At 32.4% G+C, this 21,982-nt stretch overlaps 1 protein-coding gene across 1 annotated transcript in view; it reads left to right on the top strand.

Moving 5' to 3' along the window:
* SOX5 (SRY-box transcription factor 5) overlaps positions 1 to 21,982 on the top strand; it is a 482,736-nt gene that overhangs the window by 133,246 nt on the left and 327,508 nt on the right. The window contains exon 3 of the mRNA XM_044679066.1: positions 14,708 to 14,918. Within this exon, the coding sequence (XP_044535001.1) occupies positions 14,708 to 14,918 (211 nt within the window). The remainder of the gene's footprint in view (positions 1 to 14,707; positions 14,919 to 21,982) is intronic.

Consider the following 21,982-nt stretch of genomic DNA (forward strand, 5'->3'; position numbering starts at 1 on the left):
TCATATACAATGCCTTTTTACCATAAGCATGGTAGAATCTGAGAGAATTTGAGCTCTAACCAAATTTACCTTCAAAACAAGGATTTTTCAAAGGGGAAATGTAATTTTAGAATATGCATAATTTTATTAAGCAGTATAGTGTACATTCATTTAATGCTTTATGTTTTTTGTAGTACTTTCTATGCATTTGATCTTGTAAAATTGTTAATACAGGTATTATAATCCTTATTTATTAAATGAGGAATCTGGGGCTCAGAGAAATTGTTTTAATGCCCATGATCATAGAGATCAAGACAAGATTCAAACCCAATTGTCTTCTGACTCCACATCATTTTCTTTACACTGTACCACATTGCCTTCTATGATTACTAATCAAATCTAACTTGTATGTTTTAAAATATAAATTATATATGCTTATGACACATAGAAAACTAGATGGTACAATGGATAGTGTCCTGAATACAAATGTAGGCTGATTTGAAGTCACATTTTTTCTCTGACACTGACTAGATAGATGTATGACCCTAGTCATGTAAACATTCTGATTGGGAAAATGGGACAATATTCATGTTTACCTCATTGGGTGGTTGTAAAGATCAAAGGATATATAATTTAAAGCATTTTTATAAATTATATAGCCATATGTAAATGCTAGCTGTTATTATTATTATATAAATGCATCTTATTTTCAAGTTTCTGTTTAATAAACATCTAAAAATTGTTTAGATTGGTAGTTGGATGAATAATAGATTGATACCAAAGGATTTTGTGAGTCCATCCACTTATATTTTATAATAGAATTAGATCAACACATTTTACTATTTCAGATACTGAGGTAAAGCAAAAATAATAGTTAAAATAAACTTTTATACTTAAACATTTTAGTTATTTGTGGCATTTATATATCATGACTACAAGTAATCATGAATTAAACATCTTTAATAATAAATAAATTTAATTTAATTTATTTTAAAACTTTTAGATAAGATATAATGATCATCAGCTTCTTCAAAATAGCTCACATTTATATCTCATTTTTAGAATTTGTAAAATACTTTCCTCCCAAAGCCCTATTTGAAAATTAATACAAGTATCATGACATTTTAGTAATTCATTCCTTTATTTCCCTAATTATCACAAATAATCAAGAACTGGAAATATCTAATTATGATAATAAATTATGTTGATTTATTAAGTGTTGTTGGACAAATAAAAAAATGTCAGATGTAATCATCATCCACAGACCTCATATTTGTTTGTATTTTGTGTCTCTTTAGAATTTCCAAACCACTTTCTTCATAAACCTGTTAGGTAGACAATAAAAATATTATCATCCTAATTTTTTTAGATGAGGAAACCTAGTTTCAAACAGGTTTAGTGACTTGACAGATTACACGTATGAAAGAGCAAAATAGTAGGTCCAGCTGCTTTGAACACCATACTCTTTTCACTGCTCTTTCCTCTAAATATATCATCTTGCTTTTAACAGGTACAATTCCTGATATAAAGGAATTTATATCCAAATAAATACTTGTTATCATGGAATATTTCTCCTGTACAAATATTTTTAAACTTCACTCAATTTTGTTTTATCTTAGAAGCATAAAAACATAAAACATCTGTAATAGTGCTAGCCTAACAGTCTTTCTATTTTGAATTTAGAGGTAATTTCAATGCTTCAACAATGGGATCTTTGAGAGACAATTTGATTTTTAATTGTGGACATAAATTCTCCCCCAAAAAGCATTTCCATATACGTATCAGGACACAAAAGAGGATTCTATATGAAACCCTGAATTTCCATTATATATAGTTTCCTTTTATAAAAAAGTATATAATAAATTCTATTTTCACAATGATTCTATTTGAATCTGCTTACTTCTGCTAACTTTTTCTTATTCTGTTCTGTGCACTTTTAAAAACTAAAAATGTCATATACCCTCCTCTTTAGAGACATTAGTATCCTCTAAATTGTTCCCTTTTCCAATTAAATATTTTTAAAACCTTATAATAAAGAAGTGTAATCAAGCAAAATTAATACATAATGATCATATTATCTTTCTACCTTGTGTCCATCACATCTGTGTCAAGAATTCTATAACACACTTCATCATGAATCACCTGTAGATAATATTGATTATTGCTTTAATCAGAGTCCTTATCTTCCAAAGTTGTTTTTCCTCATAGTGTTTCTATCTATAAAGATAGATGGATAGATAGCTATAGATATATATGTACACACATATGTGTGTGCATGTATGTTTTTATATATAACATTCTCTTGATTCTTATAACTTTACTCTGCATTAGTTCATAATAACCAGTATTCTCTGAAATTATATATTTCATCATTTCATATTGAACAATAACATCCTATTAGATTTGTATACTATAATCTAACCAGTTCCTAATCTTCTAAGAGGAAATATGAATTGATAATTAATTTATGAAATTATTAAGTGGGGCATGCATGCCTAGTGTTTTGAGTATTCACCAGGAAAGACGACAATGACAGCTGAAAGTGAACTTGCAATCCCTGTTTAATAAGGCACCAAGGGTGTAGGGGCAAACGGCACAGAAAATATTGAGACAAAAAGCTCTAGGATAGTGGAGATAGAGTGTCAAATGGTATGGGGACAGGGATAGGGGAGTGGAAGCAAGCCATGAGGAGAAAATAATGTGGAAGGGAAATGTACTTATATAACCTGTAAATCAGAGTTTGGAGCACTACAGGAGCATAGATCCTGAGGAGACAGAAGAGTGTTAGTGGAGGATAGGAGTTTGGGGTCTCCTTTTCATAGAGTTTTGGGGAGAATAGATTATCTGTATTATCTCGAGGTTGTCATTGACATATACAAATCACCTTATAGTTGTTGGTAAGACTTTAAAGGTAATATATCTACATTATCTTGAAATTATCAGAACTATTTGGTGTTCTGTTAGTCTTTCTGTGAATGCCTAGAACAAAGATCTGAGATTTACATATTATAATGCCAAAAGGAACTGATAGAAAAGCCTAGATTACTTCCCCTGATTTAGTACATATTTTCAGGATGTGATTTTTAATTAATATGTGATACAGTTTGCAAATGATGCTTTAATCTTTGGGGAAGTTTATACATGACTTCTAGGTTCTTCCTTGTAATCTTTGTCCTTGTTGTTCTTCCTTTATACAGACTACATATAAACTTATTAAATACTGACTAGAAGAGGGTTGGAGGGAGATGATTATGGGGACCAGAACAAGATACATATTAACATAAAATCTTTTAATGCTTCCCCTTGTATTTTAGTTCTTTACACCTTACCCCTCCTTTTAGTTCTCTTTTTAGGATCAGGTAGTTTGTTTACCATATAATGCACTCTATTAACCTCTACTCCCTATCCCTACAAGGTTAGTTCTATATCTTCCCCAAAATATATGTATGTATGTACATATATACATATATAACATATGTATATATGTATATATTCAATGTTCAACCTTCCCTTTTGAGTTTCAGATATGGATGAAGTTTATTTGATACCTATTTTCTCTCCCATTCCCCATGTTTCATTAATCTCCTCATGAACTTCAATCAAGGAAAATATCAATTCTATTCCCTTCTTCCCAGCATATACCTTTCATGTTCCTTCTTCTTTTCCCTTTTCAGATTCCCAGAACAGAACCAATTCACCCTGAAGGTTTCTGTTTTTATTTAACTCCTTCTTTACTCTTTAAAAAAAATGAAGGTTCTAAAAGAGACACTTCATCTATTAGAATGTTAACATAATTATAGAGCTACTACATATATTTACTTTTCTACACTACTAATGAATTCTTGTGTTTGTTATTTCAAAGTTCTTATTTGAATATATTCTTTTCATCAACAGTTCTTGAAAGTCCTCAATTCCATTAATGATCCATTTTTCCCCTGGTAGGATTATACTCAGTTTTGAGGAATAAATAATTCTGGATTTTAATTTTGACATTTACAGGCTTTATGTTTTGCAGATTCTTTCAGAAAATGATTGGTGGAATCTTTCTCTTTGCTTTATCCTCTGGTTCTAATATATCTGAACAACTTTTACTAATGATTTTTTTCTTTATCTTTTTTTTGACCTTGTTTTCCCATATGAGAAGTTCAAGGACTATTCCTAACCTAGATCATAAATCTCAGCCCCACTGGCCAACAGTGTTATAGACATTCCACCAAGCCTGATTCATTTATAGTTTCTTGAATTATATTCTATTTACCCTTTTAAAAATGATATTCATTGTTTTCAGTGAATCAGATGATTTTTAATGGCATCTCTCCTTGATCTATTTTTAAGTAAATTGTTTAAAGATCAGATTATTTTCTATTTTCTTATATTTTAAAACAAAATTTTTATTTTGTTTTAATATTTCTTGCTGTCTTATGAAGCTGTTGATTTCTCTTTGGTTCATTAATTTTCATGTAGTCAATTTCTTTGGTTAGACTTCAATTTCTCTTCTCGGTTATTTATTCTTCTTCCTGATATTTCATCAAATTCTTCTATTTTATTTCTTTCTCTTCTTTCATTTCTTCTAGATATTCCTTTAAACCAGTGATGGGCAAACTTTTTAAAGAGGGGGCCAAAGGAAAGAAAATGCTCATCTGTCATTCTGTTTCTAAGGCAATTCTTTCGAAGTTTCAAATATTATATCCTACTCATTGTATTCGTCATTTTAGGAATAATGTCATGTGGCCAGATAGAACTTTTCAGGGGGCCACATCTGGCCCACGGGCCATAGTTTGCCCATCACTGCTTTAGACCAAAAAGTTCCTTTTTCAAAAATATGATTATTTCTGTCTATGTTCATTATATTAATATTAACTATATTAATATAATTAATAATAACCATATTTGCTTTAGTATTCATTTACAGTATCTCTAGATCATAATAATTTTTATCTCAATACCTTTGATTTCCTCATTTCTCTATAGTTCATTTCCAAATTGGGACCTTGTCCCAGCATCCTCACTGTGCTTTTAGATGTGTTAGTAAATCTTGTTTGTCAGATACTGCTGTCTCAGATTCCTAAGTTAAGCTGTATTTCTTAGAGTTAACAATTCTTCCTTTGCACCTTTTGTGTTGGCTCAGAGCTCTGAATCTTCAAGTTTCTCACTTTGTTCTTGATCATTGATTTAGTCTGATAGAAACCAGTGTTTTGTGGAAGTTAAGCAGTTTTCCCCTTATTTAAACAGCCATCTTTACTTTGGGGCCCAGAAAGGTACTAAACCAATATCTTTTGAATACCTACTAAATAAGATAACATATATCTATGTTCTTTTCTTTTTCGAGTAATAAATGAAGGCACTTATTTTAAAGAAATATTTGCTTTGTCCTTTCTTCTCAACTTAAAATAACACAGATATCCCCAGTAGGTTATTTCAGACATGATGTACCTAACCTTCATATCTCCTTGATCATTTAATTCTCTGGTATGAATTTTTGCTTTATGTTTCCTCATTTGACAGAACAAATCATAAATGGTTAAGTTCTGTTTTCAAAGTAACTATTTGTGACAAAAGATGTGTTTATCTTGTATTCATAGGATTTGTGGAATAACAGAGTAATATGACTTTTAAGATAAGCCCTTAATTTCTCATTTTGCTTCAATCTAGACATGTTTATTAGAGACCATTGCTAGAATAGTAATATATATATATATATATGTGTGTGTGTGTGTGTGTGTGTGTGTGTGTGTGTGTGTGTGTATGTATATATATATATATAGTGCCAAAAGCTTTATGAATTTTATGCCTATGGTTTATTTCTTGCAAGCTAAATAAATATTTTAATTAGTCTTATATACAAGATGGGGTCATAATAATAACTAAAATTTATATAGCACTTTCTATGTGCCAGGCACTATGTGCTAAGTGCCTCACCATTAATTTCTTATTTGATCCTCACAACAAATGAGATGTATGTGCCAATAATTACTCCCATTTCATAGACAAGGAAACTGAGACAAACAGATGTTAAGGGATTTGCCCAGGCTTATAAATATCTGAGTATGGCTTTGAATTCAGGTTTTTCCTGATTCCAGGCTCAGTGATCTTATCTACTATACTACCCAACTATACACTGAGGAAATAGGAATTTTATATATTTTTGTGTTGACTGTTTTCCTTATTTGTCCAATAGATGTTAAAATAATAAGATGTATGTGAAATATATAAGGGGGAAAATTTCACTGAGAACCATTTTACCTCAGGCTCTAATCAACTAGTTAGTAGTTTTCTAGATGTACACCTTGATGCTCCATAGTGGATCTGTTAAAACAACTCTCCATATGCTTTGCTGGCTCACTCATTTTTAATGACCCAAACTGTATCCTCTGCTTTCCTTTGGGAGCTGATCACATTGGAAAGAAACTTTAAATATAATAGCAGATTATCAGGAAAGCTACTTTTTAGCCTTAGTTTTTAAATCCTTATTAGTCAGGTTATTTGAGACCTAAATGCAATATTTATTGAAATTCTGTTTACCATTTGTTTGAAGATAATTTAGAGTTACAGTGAGGAGGAGCTAGCATGATAAACTATAACTAGAGGCCACAAGTTAATAATGGGATCTAATTTGAAAAATAAAAGATGTCCTAAGTAGCTTGCTGAGTAACCTGTAACTTGTTCTCTTTTTAAATGAATTCATTCTTTTTAATTGAAATATCACTTAAATAAGAACTTGAAAAAGAAGGTTGAATGAAAATCCCTATAAAAATTAATAGTAAAAGACAAGAATAATAAAACAAAGATGAATGCTCTTTCATTTTAAGAACCAATCTTGATTCTCAAGAAGGAAAGAGGAAATACATTAAAAAGTGGACAGTTATGGGCATGGGACAGTGCATATGCTTATTTCAGATTTGGTCACTGTGTCAGCTGATCTTCCTTACTTGTTTTTATTTGTCAGAAGGGAACACACTCCCTTTCAGCAAAGTAAGAAGTGTATCTGGAAGTTAGTCTAATATGAAACCAATAGGCAAAATTTTTAAAAATCAAGAGTTAAAGACTACATCTTAGAGGGAAAAATATAAAAGAAACATTTCTCAGACTATAAATCCCTTCTGCTAGACCATTACTTTTTCTGTCTATAGCAAAGGTGACAAGGAGGCTAGATTAAACAGAGCTTGCCCAAGATTAACAAAGGAAGATTATTGACCTTATCCTGAAAGGTTAGAAATCTGTTTTATCATTAAAGCTTGGAAGCTATTCCCTACATTGGCAGAAGCTGGTCTGGAAATACAATGACAACTGCCATGTAAATGATTGAATCTCCTTATGGTTTTTACTCTGAAGACTCAAAATTTTGGCAACTCTATTTCCCTCCTCTGGACCTCCTGTGTCTTTGTTAGCAGAATCTCTATAGATGTCAACTGCCAGCAAAATGAAGAGAAACAAGCAACCATTACATCAGGTATTGGTAAGTACAATCCCAGGAAAGGAACTCTAAAGAAAAAAAGGATCTCTCCACTGGATATTGTGCCAGCACATATTAACAAGTTATTCACCATGTAAATGAACAATGGAACCCCATACTGAAACAGCTGTTAAATGCATAAAACTGTTAAAGGGATTAGCAGTGCCAGAGGCTGACATGATATCAAACAGGTGAAATGGCAATATAGTCAATAGAGAATATTACTGGGTAAAATAGCTGTGGCATTTAGTTTTCTACTGTTGTGGTTACCAAATTTGGTATGCTTGTGTAGAATTCAAACTCCTTGATATATTCTCTGCTTCTTTGTAAGGAGCAAGTAATTGTTTAAAATAGAATAAAATGGAATTTTTTTCTTTTATGCTTTTCTTCATAGCATAAACTTTGAGTGACATTTTCCTATAGGAAGCATCTTGGAGAGAACTCAGAGAATGGATTTCTCTGAAATCCTTGATGTTTATCTTATAGGAAAAATACACCTATTAAACTTTTATTTATAAAATAATTTCATCATATTATGTAAACTAGGTTGAAATAAAATGGAAAATATCTTTAGGGAAATAAGGATAGCATGTAACTATTCCTATTTGTTTCATAGAATGATAAAGTGATGAGGAAATCTTTCATGTAAATGTACTAGAGGCTTGTTTCATTGAAGTTTGTAAATGAAACTAGCTTAAAGATTTCTGTATTCTTTGACATGATGACTTACTTTTTAGATTACAGATCACACATTGTTTTACATCTACTTTGGAACATTTAAGATGAATTGACTGGTGCATAGTATAGAATGTAAATCCTTTAAAAGTAGAGATTATTAATTTTGGTCTTCAAATTTTTAGCATCTTAAACTGTTCTTGACACATTGTGGGAGGTATTTAATAAATGCTTTTTACTGCTTAAACCCTTACCTTGTGTCTTAAAATTGATACTGGCTATTGGTTTCAAGACAGAAGAGTGGTAAGTGCTAAACAATTGGGGTTAAATGACTTGCCTGGAGTCACACAACCAGGAAGTATTTGAGGTCAAATTTGAACCCAGAACCTCCCAACTCCAGGCCTTGCTCTCTATTGATTGAACTACCTACTTGGGCCTTACAAAAGTTTGTTTGTTTGTTTTTTTAATTGACTTCTTTAATCTTTAGGAACTTGAATACAAATTGTCGTTTGAATTCATATCTATATAAAAATTCAAGCTAGTTCAATCTAATTCATCTAATTATGGGGAATAATATGTCCATCTAATACATTTTGTTATTGAGTCAGTTTCAGTTATGCATAGCTCTTAGTGACCTCATTTTGAAATTTTTAGGGAAAAGATACTAGAGTTATTTGTTGCTTTCTTCTCCAGATTATTTTTCAGAAGATGTTATTCAGCTAGTATATGTTTGAGACTAGATTTGAACTCGTGAAAATTAGTCTTCCTGTTCTAACTCCAGTGCTCTCTCCACTGTCTAACCTATCCGCCCCCTATCTAGTACATAAATTAGTTCCATTTCTCTACGTTCATAGGAGTTTTCCTTAGAATGAAAATAACTGATCAAGTTTTTATATAAAGTCTTCTTAAATTCCTGTTTGTAGGAGGCAATAAATGCCTCTAAAAATGAATATTATGACAAATAAGCATTGTTGTGCTAGATTAAAGGACAGAGAAACAATGAACAAAATTTATTATTCTAAATGAGAATTCTTGAAAGATATTCTATGTAGCCAGTACAACCCTTAAAAGGGGCATGAATTAAAGAATGAAAAATCATAAATTAGGCATTTACTATGTGCCAGGTATGGTCTTAAATGCTAGGAATACAATCAAGAAAAGCAGTCCTTGTATTCAAGTTGCTTACTTTCCATTAGGAAAGAAAATATGTAAAGGGGAATTATAATAGGGAGAAGGCAGCTAAAAGTGACAAGAAAGCTATGTGGAAGGCGTGTTCCAGGCAAGGTAATATGAAAAGTAACCCATCACAGGGCAGGGGCAAGATGAAAGGAACCATGTCCCAGGTTCTACTGGAAGAGGATGTCCCTCATGAAGGTGATATTGGTTTAGAAATAATGAGGGTGCTACAGATCTCCACGACTGTGTGCTGTGTAACTTCCTAGCTTTCTTCTTTTATGCAGAAAAGTCCTCATCATTGTCATGTGTCAGCAAGTTTTTCCTTACTTAGAAATTCTAAGCAGTGTTTGGTGAAAGAACGTATACAAGGTGTATTGTGTTAACATAGCTTCTAGATTTATGCTTAGGATCTCTGAACATTGTAATTGGTTAAATGGCATCAAGGACAAAAGTTTAGAATGCTAATTATTCTTAAAACTACTCACTTCCATTAATGAGGAGAAGGATGTTCTGTTATCTTTGATCCCAGAAGCTATGGGGCCATTAGGATCCAGGTACATACTTCTCTATGAAGTCATGATTTTGGAGATGAGAAAATTTGGTTTTAGTGTATAAAGTATAGTTTTTTGATATTAAACAAAAACAATGAGAATCAATTAATCTACATAGGTGTAGACAGTAAGAGATCAGGAGAAAGGACACAAGTATCTAAAGGAGTTCCTTTTAAATCTGGGGGCCATTAGCTCATAAAAGATTTCAGAGAAAAAGTAAAGAACAAAGGTGCCATAGTTTATTCATGCCCTAAACTTATAATTAACATTCCCAAGCCATTCTCCAGACACCAAAGCATACTTTAATGAGAGTAAAAACACTAATGTTCACACATCTCTCTTTTTCTCAGTACTTCATACATTTGAGGTGACACAACTATGAGATTGACTAGCAGCCCTCTTGGAAAGGTGGACTTATGGCTTTTAAATAAGCCCTAACATAGTACCTAAGAAAACAATAATATATAAAAATATGGCATTTTCTATAAGAAATTGTATCAATTTTTGGATGACAGATTGAAGCATTCATTTTACCCCCAAAATATAAGGCATTTTGAAAATGTTTAATGACCCCCTTCCAAATGAAGACTAAAGTTTCAACTTAATATGTACCCAACAGTATATTTGTGTATGATGTGTGATTATCATGACTAGAACCCATAAACAAAGATGGCATTTCTGTTTTTAATGGAATAGCCTGTTTATTTCATAGGTTTGGCCCTTATTTGGGACTCTAACATCATACAGTTATTAAAACACACACACAATAGCCACCACACTCTTTGTTGTGGCAAAAAATTGGAAATTGAGGGAATGTCCTTCAATTGGGGAATGGCTGAACAAATAGTGGTATCTGTTGGTAATGGAATACTATTGTGCTAAAAGGAATCATGAACTGGAGGAATTTCATGCAAACTGGAATGACCTCCAGGAGATGATGCAGAGTGAAAGGAGCAGAACCAAGAGAACATTATACAAAGAGATGGATACACTGTGGTACAATTGAATGTAATGGACTTCTCTACTAGCAGCAATGCAATGATCCAGGACAGTTCTGAGAGACTTATGAGAAGGATGCTATCCACATTCAGAGGAAGAACTGTGGGAGTAGAAACATAGAAGAAAAACAACTGCTTGAACACATGGGTTGATTGGAATCTGATTGGGGATGTAGACTCTAAATGATCACCCTAATGCAAATATCAATATGTCTTGATCAATGCTACATGTAAAACCCAGTGGAATTGCACGTTGGCTACAGTGGGGCGGGGGTTTTGGAGGGGAGGGAAAGAACATGAACCATGAAACCATGGAAAAATATTGTAAATTAATTAATTAAATAAAAAATTTCAAAACACACATACACACACCTTGGAAACACAATAAGCATATATGTGTGAATTTTAAGTGTGAACCTTTACCGTTTAAACAAGACATAGCTTTGCTGTACTAATAAGAAAATAAGAATATTAGTTCTTTAATAAAGTTAAAGAACAGAAGTTTAAACAGAAATACAACATACCAATTTGATGAAAATCAAATTAATTAGCACAGATATTTAGTCTTTCTGTAAACTTTTTATGTTAGGGATTGAGTCAAACAATGCATATTAGATGAATGGTTCAGTAAAGAATGAAGAATAGCTTTTAAGAAGAGTTTAATATAAAAAAGGGTTGATAACCTATTTTATTACAAAATAAGGTCTAGTTTCTTATTATCACAGTTTACTATTGAAAATCACTGCACAATAATTTATTTGGTGTTTTTAAGTATTAAAAATATCTACAGCTTGTTAAAAGTTTGATAAGAAAATCTATAAAAGCAATGACAATACAAGTGTTGAGTGTATTCTTCTCTTGTGTTTTTCTTTAATAAAAGTGTATTGATACATAATTGAAAAAGAGAAAAACAGTTACATAAATAAGGTTATAAGGGTAAAACAAAAAATAATAGCAACTTTGATCTGGTATACAATCATGATATATAGAAAGAGTTCTGTGCTGAGACACTCAATATATATGCATTATTCTAGTCATTCCTCTGCCATTAAACGGGAGCTACTATGTTTCTGGATAGGTCTATCCACTACTTTTTGTCTTTGTTTCCTTTTCTGGAAATAGAGAAGACTGAACTGATAAAACTTAAGGCTTCTTCACTTGAAAATATCTATAATTTTAATAGTAATGTAGTAACAGAGTATGCATATACATGTCAGGGGATAAAGGTAGCAATGTGTGGGATTTTACACAAGCCAGGGTATAAGGATAAACTTAGTGATTGCTGCTTTTATAAAAGTTAAAGACAAGCCATAAAGACCCAGTCTAAATTAGAAGCAATAGGCTAAATATAATATTTTAATTGTGGTGGCTGACATTTATCAGGAATTGAAAAATCACAAATCCTTTTATCTATGCATTATCTCATTGGATCCTTACAGCTTTCTTATGAATTAACAATGATAAATAGCTTTTATATAGTGTTTGCAAAGTGCTTTATAGACGTTATTTTATCTGTAAAATGGGTGCCATTAATATTTTATATATGAGGAAGTTGAGGCTGAGATATTTAGTTATTGACTAAGATCACACAGGTAGGAATTGTCAGAGTCAGTCCCAAAGCTCATTCATTCAAACCACATTGTCTCTCAGTAAGAGTTATGATTTTGCAAATGTATACTTTCTCCTTTAGTATATGTCAAAACATTGCTATAGCTTATTAAATGATCTTTAAGAGTTTTTCTGCCTAAAACACACACACACACACATCACCATGTGGCCAAATTATTGCTAAACATTTTCCTACTTAGCTAAGTTGCTCCTAAGGAAATGCATACATAGTCCATCAATAGACCAATAACAAAGAGATCATTTGAAATTCAATTTTAAGGCAATACAAAATGACATTTCTTTTACTAATATAGTTTTTCACTTACCAAAATAATTTTTCTAAGGGTCAATTCTAGTCATGTCATTCTCTTGTTCACACTCCTTCAGTAGTTCTTTATTGTTCACAGGCTAAAAATAAATAAATAAATGATTTCCAATGTGGTATTTGGATCTCCAAAATCAGGATCCATTCTTCTCTCCCAAACTTATTTCATTCCATTCTCCTTCACACACTTGATTTTCTGAAGCCATCTTTGACTACTAAAAAGCATCATAATATAGTACCTTGAGAGCTATTTTCAGAGCCATGAATAGCCTGAGTCATCCCTCTAATACAAATTGGCTTTGAGATTGATAGGTCATTAAATTTTTTAGTTCCCCAGGCACCCATCTAGAAATTACAGAGATAGAGTTTCCTCAAAATGGAGTTCCCTTTAGCAATGAAATCATAGGTCCAATTCTTTTCCCTCTTGGACTACCTGATGATTCCTGATTTCATTCTTAATTCCACATACTCCGTGTTTTTTTGTTTTGTTTTGTTTTTTGTGTGTTTTTTTGCCATCCATGCCTGGCAGATATCCATTTTCCCTCCACATTTCCTTTAAAGGCCAAGTGCAGGTAGATGACCTAGTGGATAGATTGTTGGGTCTAGAGTCAAAAAGACTAGTCTTTCTGAATTTATCTGGTTACAGCTGTGTTACCCTGGGAAGGTCATTTATATTATATGCTTCAGTTTCTTCATCTATAAAATGAGCTGGAGAAGGAAATGGCAAAGACTTATGAGATCCTTGCCAAGAAAACCCAAAAAAGGGGTCATTAAGAATTGGATATGTCTTAAAATGATTGAACCACAAAAGCTACTATGTTCATAAAATCTTCCATGTGTCCCCTTTCAAAATGTAAAGCAGTTTGAATTTCTCCTTTGTCACAATTCAGCATAATGTAATAGAAAGAACCCTAGACTTGGAGTCAGGAAATTTGGGTTCAAATTTGGGCTCTAACCAAAGCTGTTTAATAATGAAAAAGTCACATGAGCACTGTGGGTATTTGACTCTTCATTTGTACAATGGGTGAAATAATAATTGTACTACGACTTCATGGGGTAATTGTGAAGGAAGCATTTTATGATATTTTAAATACTAAAGAAATGTGAACCATTATTATCTGGTGTCATGTTTATTTGTGTTCGTGTTGTATCTGTTAGGTCCTTAGCAGAAAGGATTACATTTCTTTTTGTTTTCCATCCCCAACCCTTAACAGTTTTTGCTTAAGAGATGGCTATTAAATTGTTGTTTAATTGTGTTTAGTCTATCAACAAGCTTTTATTAAGTGCCTAATATTTGCCAGGCACTATGTTAATGGAAAGGAAGGAAAGAAAAAGCATTTATTAAAGGCCCTTTATTTGTCACTTTGTAAATATTTTCTTATTTGATCATCCCAACAACCCTGTGAGGTAAATTCTATTATTATCAACAGAAAACTTAGGTAGAGAGATTAAGTAACTTGTCCAGTTTCACAGAACCAGGAAATGTCTGAAGCTGAATTTGCTCTCAGGTCTTCCTGATTCTGACCCAGCATTTATGACCAAGCTGGTTGTCAAAACAGAGAAACAAGCAAAAAAGCTGCTAATCTTCATTTACTTATTACAGGGAAAAAAATTCCTAAAGCTTGTTTGTTCATCTTTTAAATATATTGAGGGTTTTTTTCAGCATAGCAGTATTATAAAAGTATGATGTTTGTGCTCAATTAGAGGGGAAAAACATTTTATTGTTTTCATCACTAATCTAATCTTTGGTTGTTTTGCTTAGCCTATGAACTTGGTGAATTCTTTTACAAAGTAGCTTTGTATTATTTCCTTGTTTACTGGAAGCAATGCATTTCATTTCAGATTTTTTTTAAGGTTGCAAAAGAATAACAAAGAATGCAATGAACTGATGTAAGTGATTTTGCTGACTGAAATAATGGCTTAATCTTTTGATTTCTTTTAGGAAGTTGATGGCAATAAAGTGATATCTTCATTTGCCCCACATAACTCATCTACCTCACCCCTGAAGGCAGAAGAAGGTGGGCGTCAGAGCGGAGAGTCATTGTCCAGTACAGCCCTGGGGACCCCAGAAAGGCGCAAAGGCAGCTTAGCTGATGTTGTAGATACCTTGAAACAAAGAAAAATGGAAGAGCTCATCAAAAATGAACCAGAAGGTAAAGACTGGGAAATAAGCATAGTTTTTACTTATTGGAGAGTTTATCAACCCTTCATGATAGTTTTTGCCTTCTATCTCCTCCCCCTTTTTTGTATTTTGCCCTCCTATAATTAAATTTGAGTGATGAAAGCTTCACATTATAAATATAACACTAGCATTTATGATTTTTCAGATATATTCAAAAGTGTTTATTTTTTCTCATTAGTACAAATAGTCCTTTCACTTTTAAATAGAGTTATCTTTATAACTTCCTTGTCATTTTAAATAGAGTTATCTTCATATTACTGGGGAAACTGAGGTGCAAAGAAATTGACTTCAAAGAACAAAAATAAAACTCTGCGTGTAGAGCCAAGAATTAAAGTTATTTCTGCCAAATCTGTCTAGTACTCTTGTTAATTTCCCTTTATGTGTTTGTTTTATTTTGGTTTATTTAGAAATGACACAGTTTGTAGTTAGACTGAATTTAGCACATCCTTTTAGAATCTGACAAAATTTTGTACAGCCTTGTACACTATTCCCCAAATAGGTATACTTATTTCTTATAGAGATGAGGATTGGATCTATGATTTCACTCAAATGAGGAACTCATTAAGTGAGGAAATTCCTTCTACCAATGCAGATTGGTAGCTTCTATACAGTTTATAATCTTAGAGAATTCTCTATTGTCTTGACAGGTTAAATGACTTGCCCTGGTTTTCACAGTCATTATCTTACTGAGGCAGGACTTGAACCAACATCATCCCTAGCTCTTTGTTGACTTCCACATGTGCCTCTCACCTCTTTTTCATATGCTTAGAAATCAGACTTTCTTCTAATCAATCAGTTCATTGTAATGATCACTAATTAAAAGCCCACTGAAATTCTCACTATTTCAGTTACTTTTCAGTGTTGCATATAATCTTTATTCCTTCTTCTCAACTTTTCAAGTGATATTTTCAGGATTTTGTTTCTTACCCTGTCTTTGGCCCCCTCTTTCCCTCATAGTTGTAGTCACCAACTTCAGAAACTCAAATCATCTATAAAGCCTTATGAGACCCCAGAGTATCTCATATTGCTACTTACATGGTTCCATGATTTTAGCGATCTGACTACTCTCTCCAAAAAATATATATTATAACCCAAAAACATAATTTCATCCTTTTCAATTCTTTTTCTTATTCTCAAAGGGGTCTGCCTAAAATATTAGGTATCTTACTTTACATCTCTTATCATTGCAAGATAATTTGTGAAGCACTTTTTCTATATCACTAAATGAATGGCTCACCTAAATTTCTAAGGAGTCACTTTTCTTTGTGATCCTTTTTTGGTCTGGTTCTTATTACTCTATTTACCCTGCACAGGTACCACTCAATTTTCCTCTGGGTTATTAGTACCTCCAAATTCTTAGAAGTTTGTGATATTTTATTATTTAAAGAATAATAAACAAATAGAATTATTAGAATAAAATGTCTGCCTTAAAAAATGAGCCTTTGTTTTCTGAAGTCATTAAAAGTTTAGAGTTATTGCATATTTTAATCACTTTGTGGATTTTCTTCTATTTTAATAATTTCTTAATCCCTAACCCTCCCCACCAGAAAATGCTGTCTTGTGTTGAGGAGTTTGAATTAGGCAAAACAAATGCATACAATGGTCTTCTCTGAAAAATATGTATCTTACACTTCACCTAAAGTCCCATATCTCTGCCAAGAAGACTTCATTGTTATATCTCTAAAGTCAAGATTGGTGAATACATCAATTTGAGCAGTGAATACTTCATGGGTTGTTTTCCTTTATGTAATTGTGATTATTTTTAAATGCTCTCTTCCTTTTGCTCTTTAGCTATATTTCCTAGAGGTCTTTCAAAATTCCTAGGAAGTCTTCATTCTTTACCATTTTTATTATGCAATAATATTTTATTAAATCAATTACCACAGTCTGTTCAGATAATTCCTTCTTTGTTTCCATATACTTTGAAACAATGAGAAATTATTATAATTTTTTTCTAATATATAGTACCTTTTCCTTTGTCTTTGACCTCCTTGAACATACAATTGTGCTACTAGATTCCTTGGTATATAGTTATGTTACATGTCTGGTATAATTTCAAATTGTTATCCAGAACCTTTTTATCACTTAATAATTTTTCCAGTGCTTCATAGAATGCCTGTGTCCCACAGCATCTCTAACATTTATTGTTTTGTCTGCTTGAGTGTCTTTGCCAATTTGATAGGTATAAGATGAATTCTCACACTTGTTTTAATTTACATATTGCTTGTTATTTATGATTTGAAGCCTTCTTTTATGTGACTGTTGAAATGTTTGCTTTCCTTCTTTTGAAGTCTTCTTGTTCAGTCACTAAACATTTATTAAGTGCCTATTATATGCCAGTTGCTATCCTAAACACTGGCAATACAAAGCAAAGGAATAGACAGTGCTAGAGCTCACAGCTAATGGAGAAGGCCATAAGCAAACAAACTTTAGACAAACAAGCTATACACAAAATAAACTAGCAATAATCAAGGGAGAGAAGACACTAGAATAAAAGGGAACTGGGAAAAAATGCAATAGAAAGTGAGATTTTAGCTGAGACTTAAAGGAATCCAAAGAAGCCAGAAGATAGAAGGCATTCCAGGAATGGAGGACAGCCACTTATCACTTGAGGGAAAATGTCTGATTATTGATCTTATATAATTATATCCATTCTCTATATATCTTGAGTATGAGAATTTTGTGATTTATATTCAGTGATTTCCCCCCTCAGTGGTCAGCTTCTTTTATTGTAGCTGCATTATTGAACATAATGAGCCTTTACAAAGATATTTTTTGTAAAGATTTTTCTTCAGTGTACAGATTATTGTTTTATGCTTTCATCATTTTCTTTTATCAAATTTGAAATGGGCATTTCCATTTTTTATTATCACCTCCTTTTGTTTGCTTAAGAATTTTCTCCCTAACTGTACTTATAAAAGGCACTTTCTTCCATTTTTCTATTTTTAAAATATCATATGACTTTTTATGGGTAGATTGTATATTTTAGAAGAGAGGTAGCATGGTTGTAGTGGATAGAGAGCTGATCTCAGAGCCAGAAAAACCTGGCTTCAAGTCCTGCCTCTAACATACTAGCCATGACCCTGGGCAAATCATTTAACCTCCCAAGACTCTGGCAATTCTCCAAGACTATAAATTTTTTTAAACCCTTAACTTCTGTGTATTGGCTCCTTGGTGGAAGAGTGGTAAGGGTGGGCAATGGGGGTCAAGTGACTTGCCCAGGGTCACAAAGCTGGGAAGTGTCTGAGGCCGGATTTGAACCTAGGACCTCCCGTCTCTAGGCCTGACTCTTATTCCACTGAGCCACCCAGCTGCCCCCTATAAATTTTATGGAAGATGTCAACTAGTATTAAAAGAATTGCCCACATCATGGAATTCCTCATATCAATGACAGCATAGATTTAGTCCCTTTATTATAGGTTAATAGATAGTAGTGAAAACCTGATATTTACTAAACTACTTTCTAGGTTTTCTCAGAATTTCTTATTAAATAAGGGGTACTTTTGCCATTTATTTGTCCTCTTATATGAACACTGTCACTATGTTCAATTGTATCAACTTCTTCCTAAGTATCAACTTACTTAGTATATTCCATTGACCTTCAAAAATTTAACCAGGAAAAATAATTTTGTAGATTATAATTTTGTAGTTCACTTTGAGATATGATAATAATCTGTTAAAACATTATTCCTATTGGTTTTTCATCATTTATGTTATTTCCTCTACTTCCTCTTGGCCATTCAGGACAGAACTTTGTCACTGTGTGTGGCTGGAGTGGAGTGAAGGTATAAACTATGGGAGTTAGGCTGAGAAATTTAGAAATACAGGTTTTTGAAGAGGCATCAATATAATTGAAATGCTTCAATACAATCATTACCTACAATCTTCTGCTTTTCCTTGTGCTTTAACCTTTCCTAAAACTATTCTCTAACCACATTATAACATCTGATCAGTATACCTTTCACTGTGGTCTATAAATCTGGACATTATATATATAATCAGTTCAGTTTTAAATAGTCTTTTTCCCTAGATTCTCTTAACTCATCTGTTTATGCCCTTCTAAACCCCAACTCTTGATTATTCCTACCACCTTACTTTGCTGCTCCTTATATGCTACTGAACATTGCTGGGAGAAGTAGCACAATCCAGGTAATTGTTTATGTCATGTAAGGGGTTTTTTTTTTGCTATATAACCTCAAATTGACCTGCTGTGTTACATAGAATTCATCTTAACATTCTCTATCTTTATATCACCTTCTCCAAAGCATCTATTCCAAAGGTTCTCTTCTCCCTTTAAACTACCTATAATATTCCCTAAAACTCAGCAGTTTTTATCTCATAATCTGCATAAAAATTGATACCACTTATTTGAGCTACCTTTCCATCTCAGAACCAGAGATCAGAATCTCAGATCCACACAATATCATCCCTTCTATTATTTACTCATTCATAACAGGAAAGGATGTTACTTTTCCTCATCAAAGACAATCCCTGTGCTTATGCCTATGATCCTGTCCTCTATAAACTTTCTTATGTTCTCTAAGACTATTCTCTTTTTCCTTCTAAAAGCATTCTTTCTCTTCTTCTTAATTTCAATCTCTCCTAATCCAGTGGTTCTTACCTACTCTCTGCAAACATGCCTTCTTCTCTTCCATCTTCAGGTTTAATGATATTTTGCTTCATTAAATCAACTACTTGCTATAGTCAATACTAAGTACCATGGGATTTTGTATTCTCTGTACCTTCTCATTAATTGAGTAACTATAGTGATATAATCTGTAGAATTATGCTTGTAAAAAAAGCTTTCTTTCTCATATCTCTATCCAAGAATATCCATTTTGGTGTATATAGATGATTCTCCTGAAAACTTTGTAGAGAAGACAAAGTTATAGGCAAATAATTATTGATGTTTTCCCATTCATTTTTATTAATAACAAGTTTGGTGGTTTTTTCTAGATATTTGTTATACTTATTTTCATTAATACTTTCAAAATGCTGCAGCATCAACTTTCTGTGTACTTGTGGTCTAGACCAGCAATTCTTCCTATAATTGTTGTTTTTAGCAATAGCACATTTGTGGCTTTTTGGATGAAATCCAAATATTATGGTTCCAGTCTCATATATGGAATAAAGTATGTTATTAAAAAAGTCTATAGAGCTTTTCCCTTTTTCCAATGTACTTGAAACATATTTTGGAAAATAGAATTAATGTAGCATGAAGAAATATGCAAAAAACATATATCAGAAACTCATTCAACCCCATTCTTGCTCTAATCCTACCACACAATCCCTATTCTATAATGAGATTGTTTCATTTTAGCTTTTTAATCATAGTTTCTCCTATGATCTAGAACAGTGATTCCCAAACTTTTTTGGCCTACTACCCCTTTTCCAGAAAAAAATATTACTTATCCCCCTGGAAATTAATTTTTTAAATTTTAAAAGCAATTAATAGGAAAGATAAATGCACCTGTGGCCATCGCGGCTCCCTAGATCACTGCAGCACCCACCAGGGGGTGATGGCGGCCACTTTGAGAATCACTGATCTAGAATGTATTTAGTGCTTAAAATGTATTTTTTCAATTTAAATAAATTGAAATATTATACTAAAAGAAGGTGATTTTTTAATTTTAACTTTCATTTAATGTTTATAAGGAAACTCTTAACAAAAATGTTATGTGGACATACAAATTAAGATGAGCCTACCTTTCCAGAGACAGAGAGAAATGAATCTTCATAAAATTAATTACATAGACATAAAAGAATGTTAGCATAAATTGATGAAAATTATTCCAAATACTTTTGTTAGACTTCAGGTAATTTGTACTTATTTCCGACAGAGATAAGATGACTAGAACAGAATTAAATTTGAGCAGGATAGGGAAAAAATGTGACTTAAGCTATCAATTTATAACTTCATACAGTGTACAAATATTTATTCACTGTAGATTAGGTGTAAGGCAATTCTATAAAGTAAGGCAGATAGATGGCATATTGTATAGTACCATGCTTAAAATCAGGCAGGCTATTTTTCCTAAATTCTGGGCTCAGACACATGAAAGCTATGTGACCTATGGCAAGGAGCTTAATCTAATTTGTCTCAATTCCTCATCTATAAAATGATCTGGGAAAGAAAATAACTAACCACTCTAGGATCTTTGCTAAGAAAACCCCAAAAGGGGTAATGAAGAGTAGGATAGAACTGACAAAAGCTGAAGAATAACATTAATGTTCCATAGTAGATGAATCCTTTTCATTCTGAAAGACACAAAATTTTGTAATTCTGAAAATTACTAAAAAATGAGAAATTAAAAATCAAGGTTAAAAATTATTGGAAGTTAAATACTAGAAGGAAATATATATGTATTCTTAATAGAAAAGTAATCATCTTTGTCACATTGATTATATCAAACACACTAGAATGCTATGTTTCCTACCATCAGAAATGTCTCCATCATTTTAAAAAAATTCTTACCTACCGTCTTCAAATAAAAACTAAGAATTGGTTCCAAGTTAGAAGAGTTGTAAGGGCTAGGCAATTGGTGTCAAGGGCCTTGCCCAAGGTCACATAGCCAGGAAATGTCTGAAAGTCTACATTTGAACCCAGGACCTCCTGTCTCCAGACTTGTGATCTATCTACTGAACCACCTAACTGCCTCTTTGATCATTATTTTGAGGAATATGTTCTGATGGCACACTAAAATGATTTGATTTCTTTGGCCCATTCAAATTATAATAACGAGTGAGTCAATAATGGGAAACAGTCACTGCATACATATATTCTTTAAGAATTTGTTGAGATTAACATTTGATTTTGTTTATATTCTTAACTATTAAGCAGCAGCCACATTATATACACAGCCAAATTTCTGACACTGGTCCAGGTTAGGAAAAGAGGCCAACAACACATCTTTTTGTTATTATTTAAACTAACAGTGGTTCTAAAAGAATCCTTGTGTTTCCTGTATTGTTATTTCGTGTGTTTAGTAGCCTCTTATAGTAGGTGTTTTCTAGAGATGAAATTGAGTTTTTGCT

This window comes from Gracilinanus agilis, chromosome 5 (genome assembly GCF_016433145.1).
Source record: "Gracilinanus agilis isolate LMUSP501 chromosome 5, AgileGrace, whole genome shotgun sequence".
Lineage (NCBI taxonomy): Eukaryota > Metazoa > Chordata > Mammalia > Didelphimorphia > Didelphidae > Gracilinanus > Gracilinanus agilis.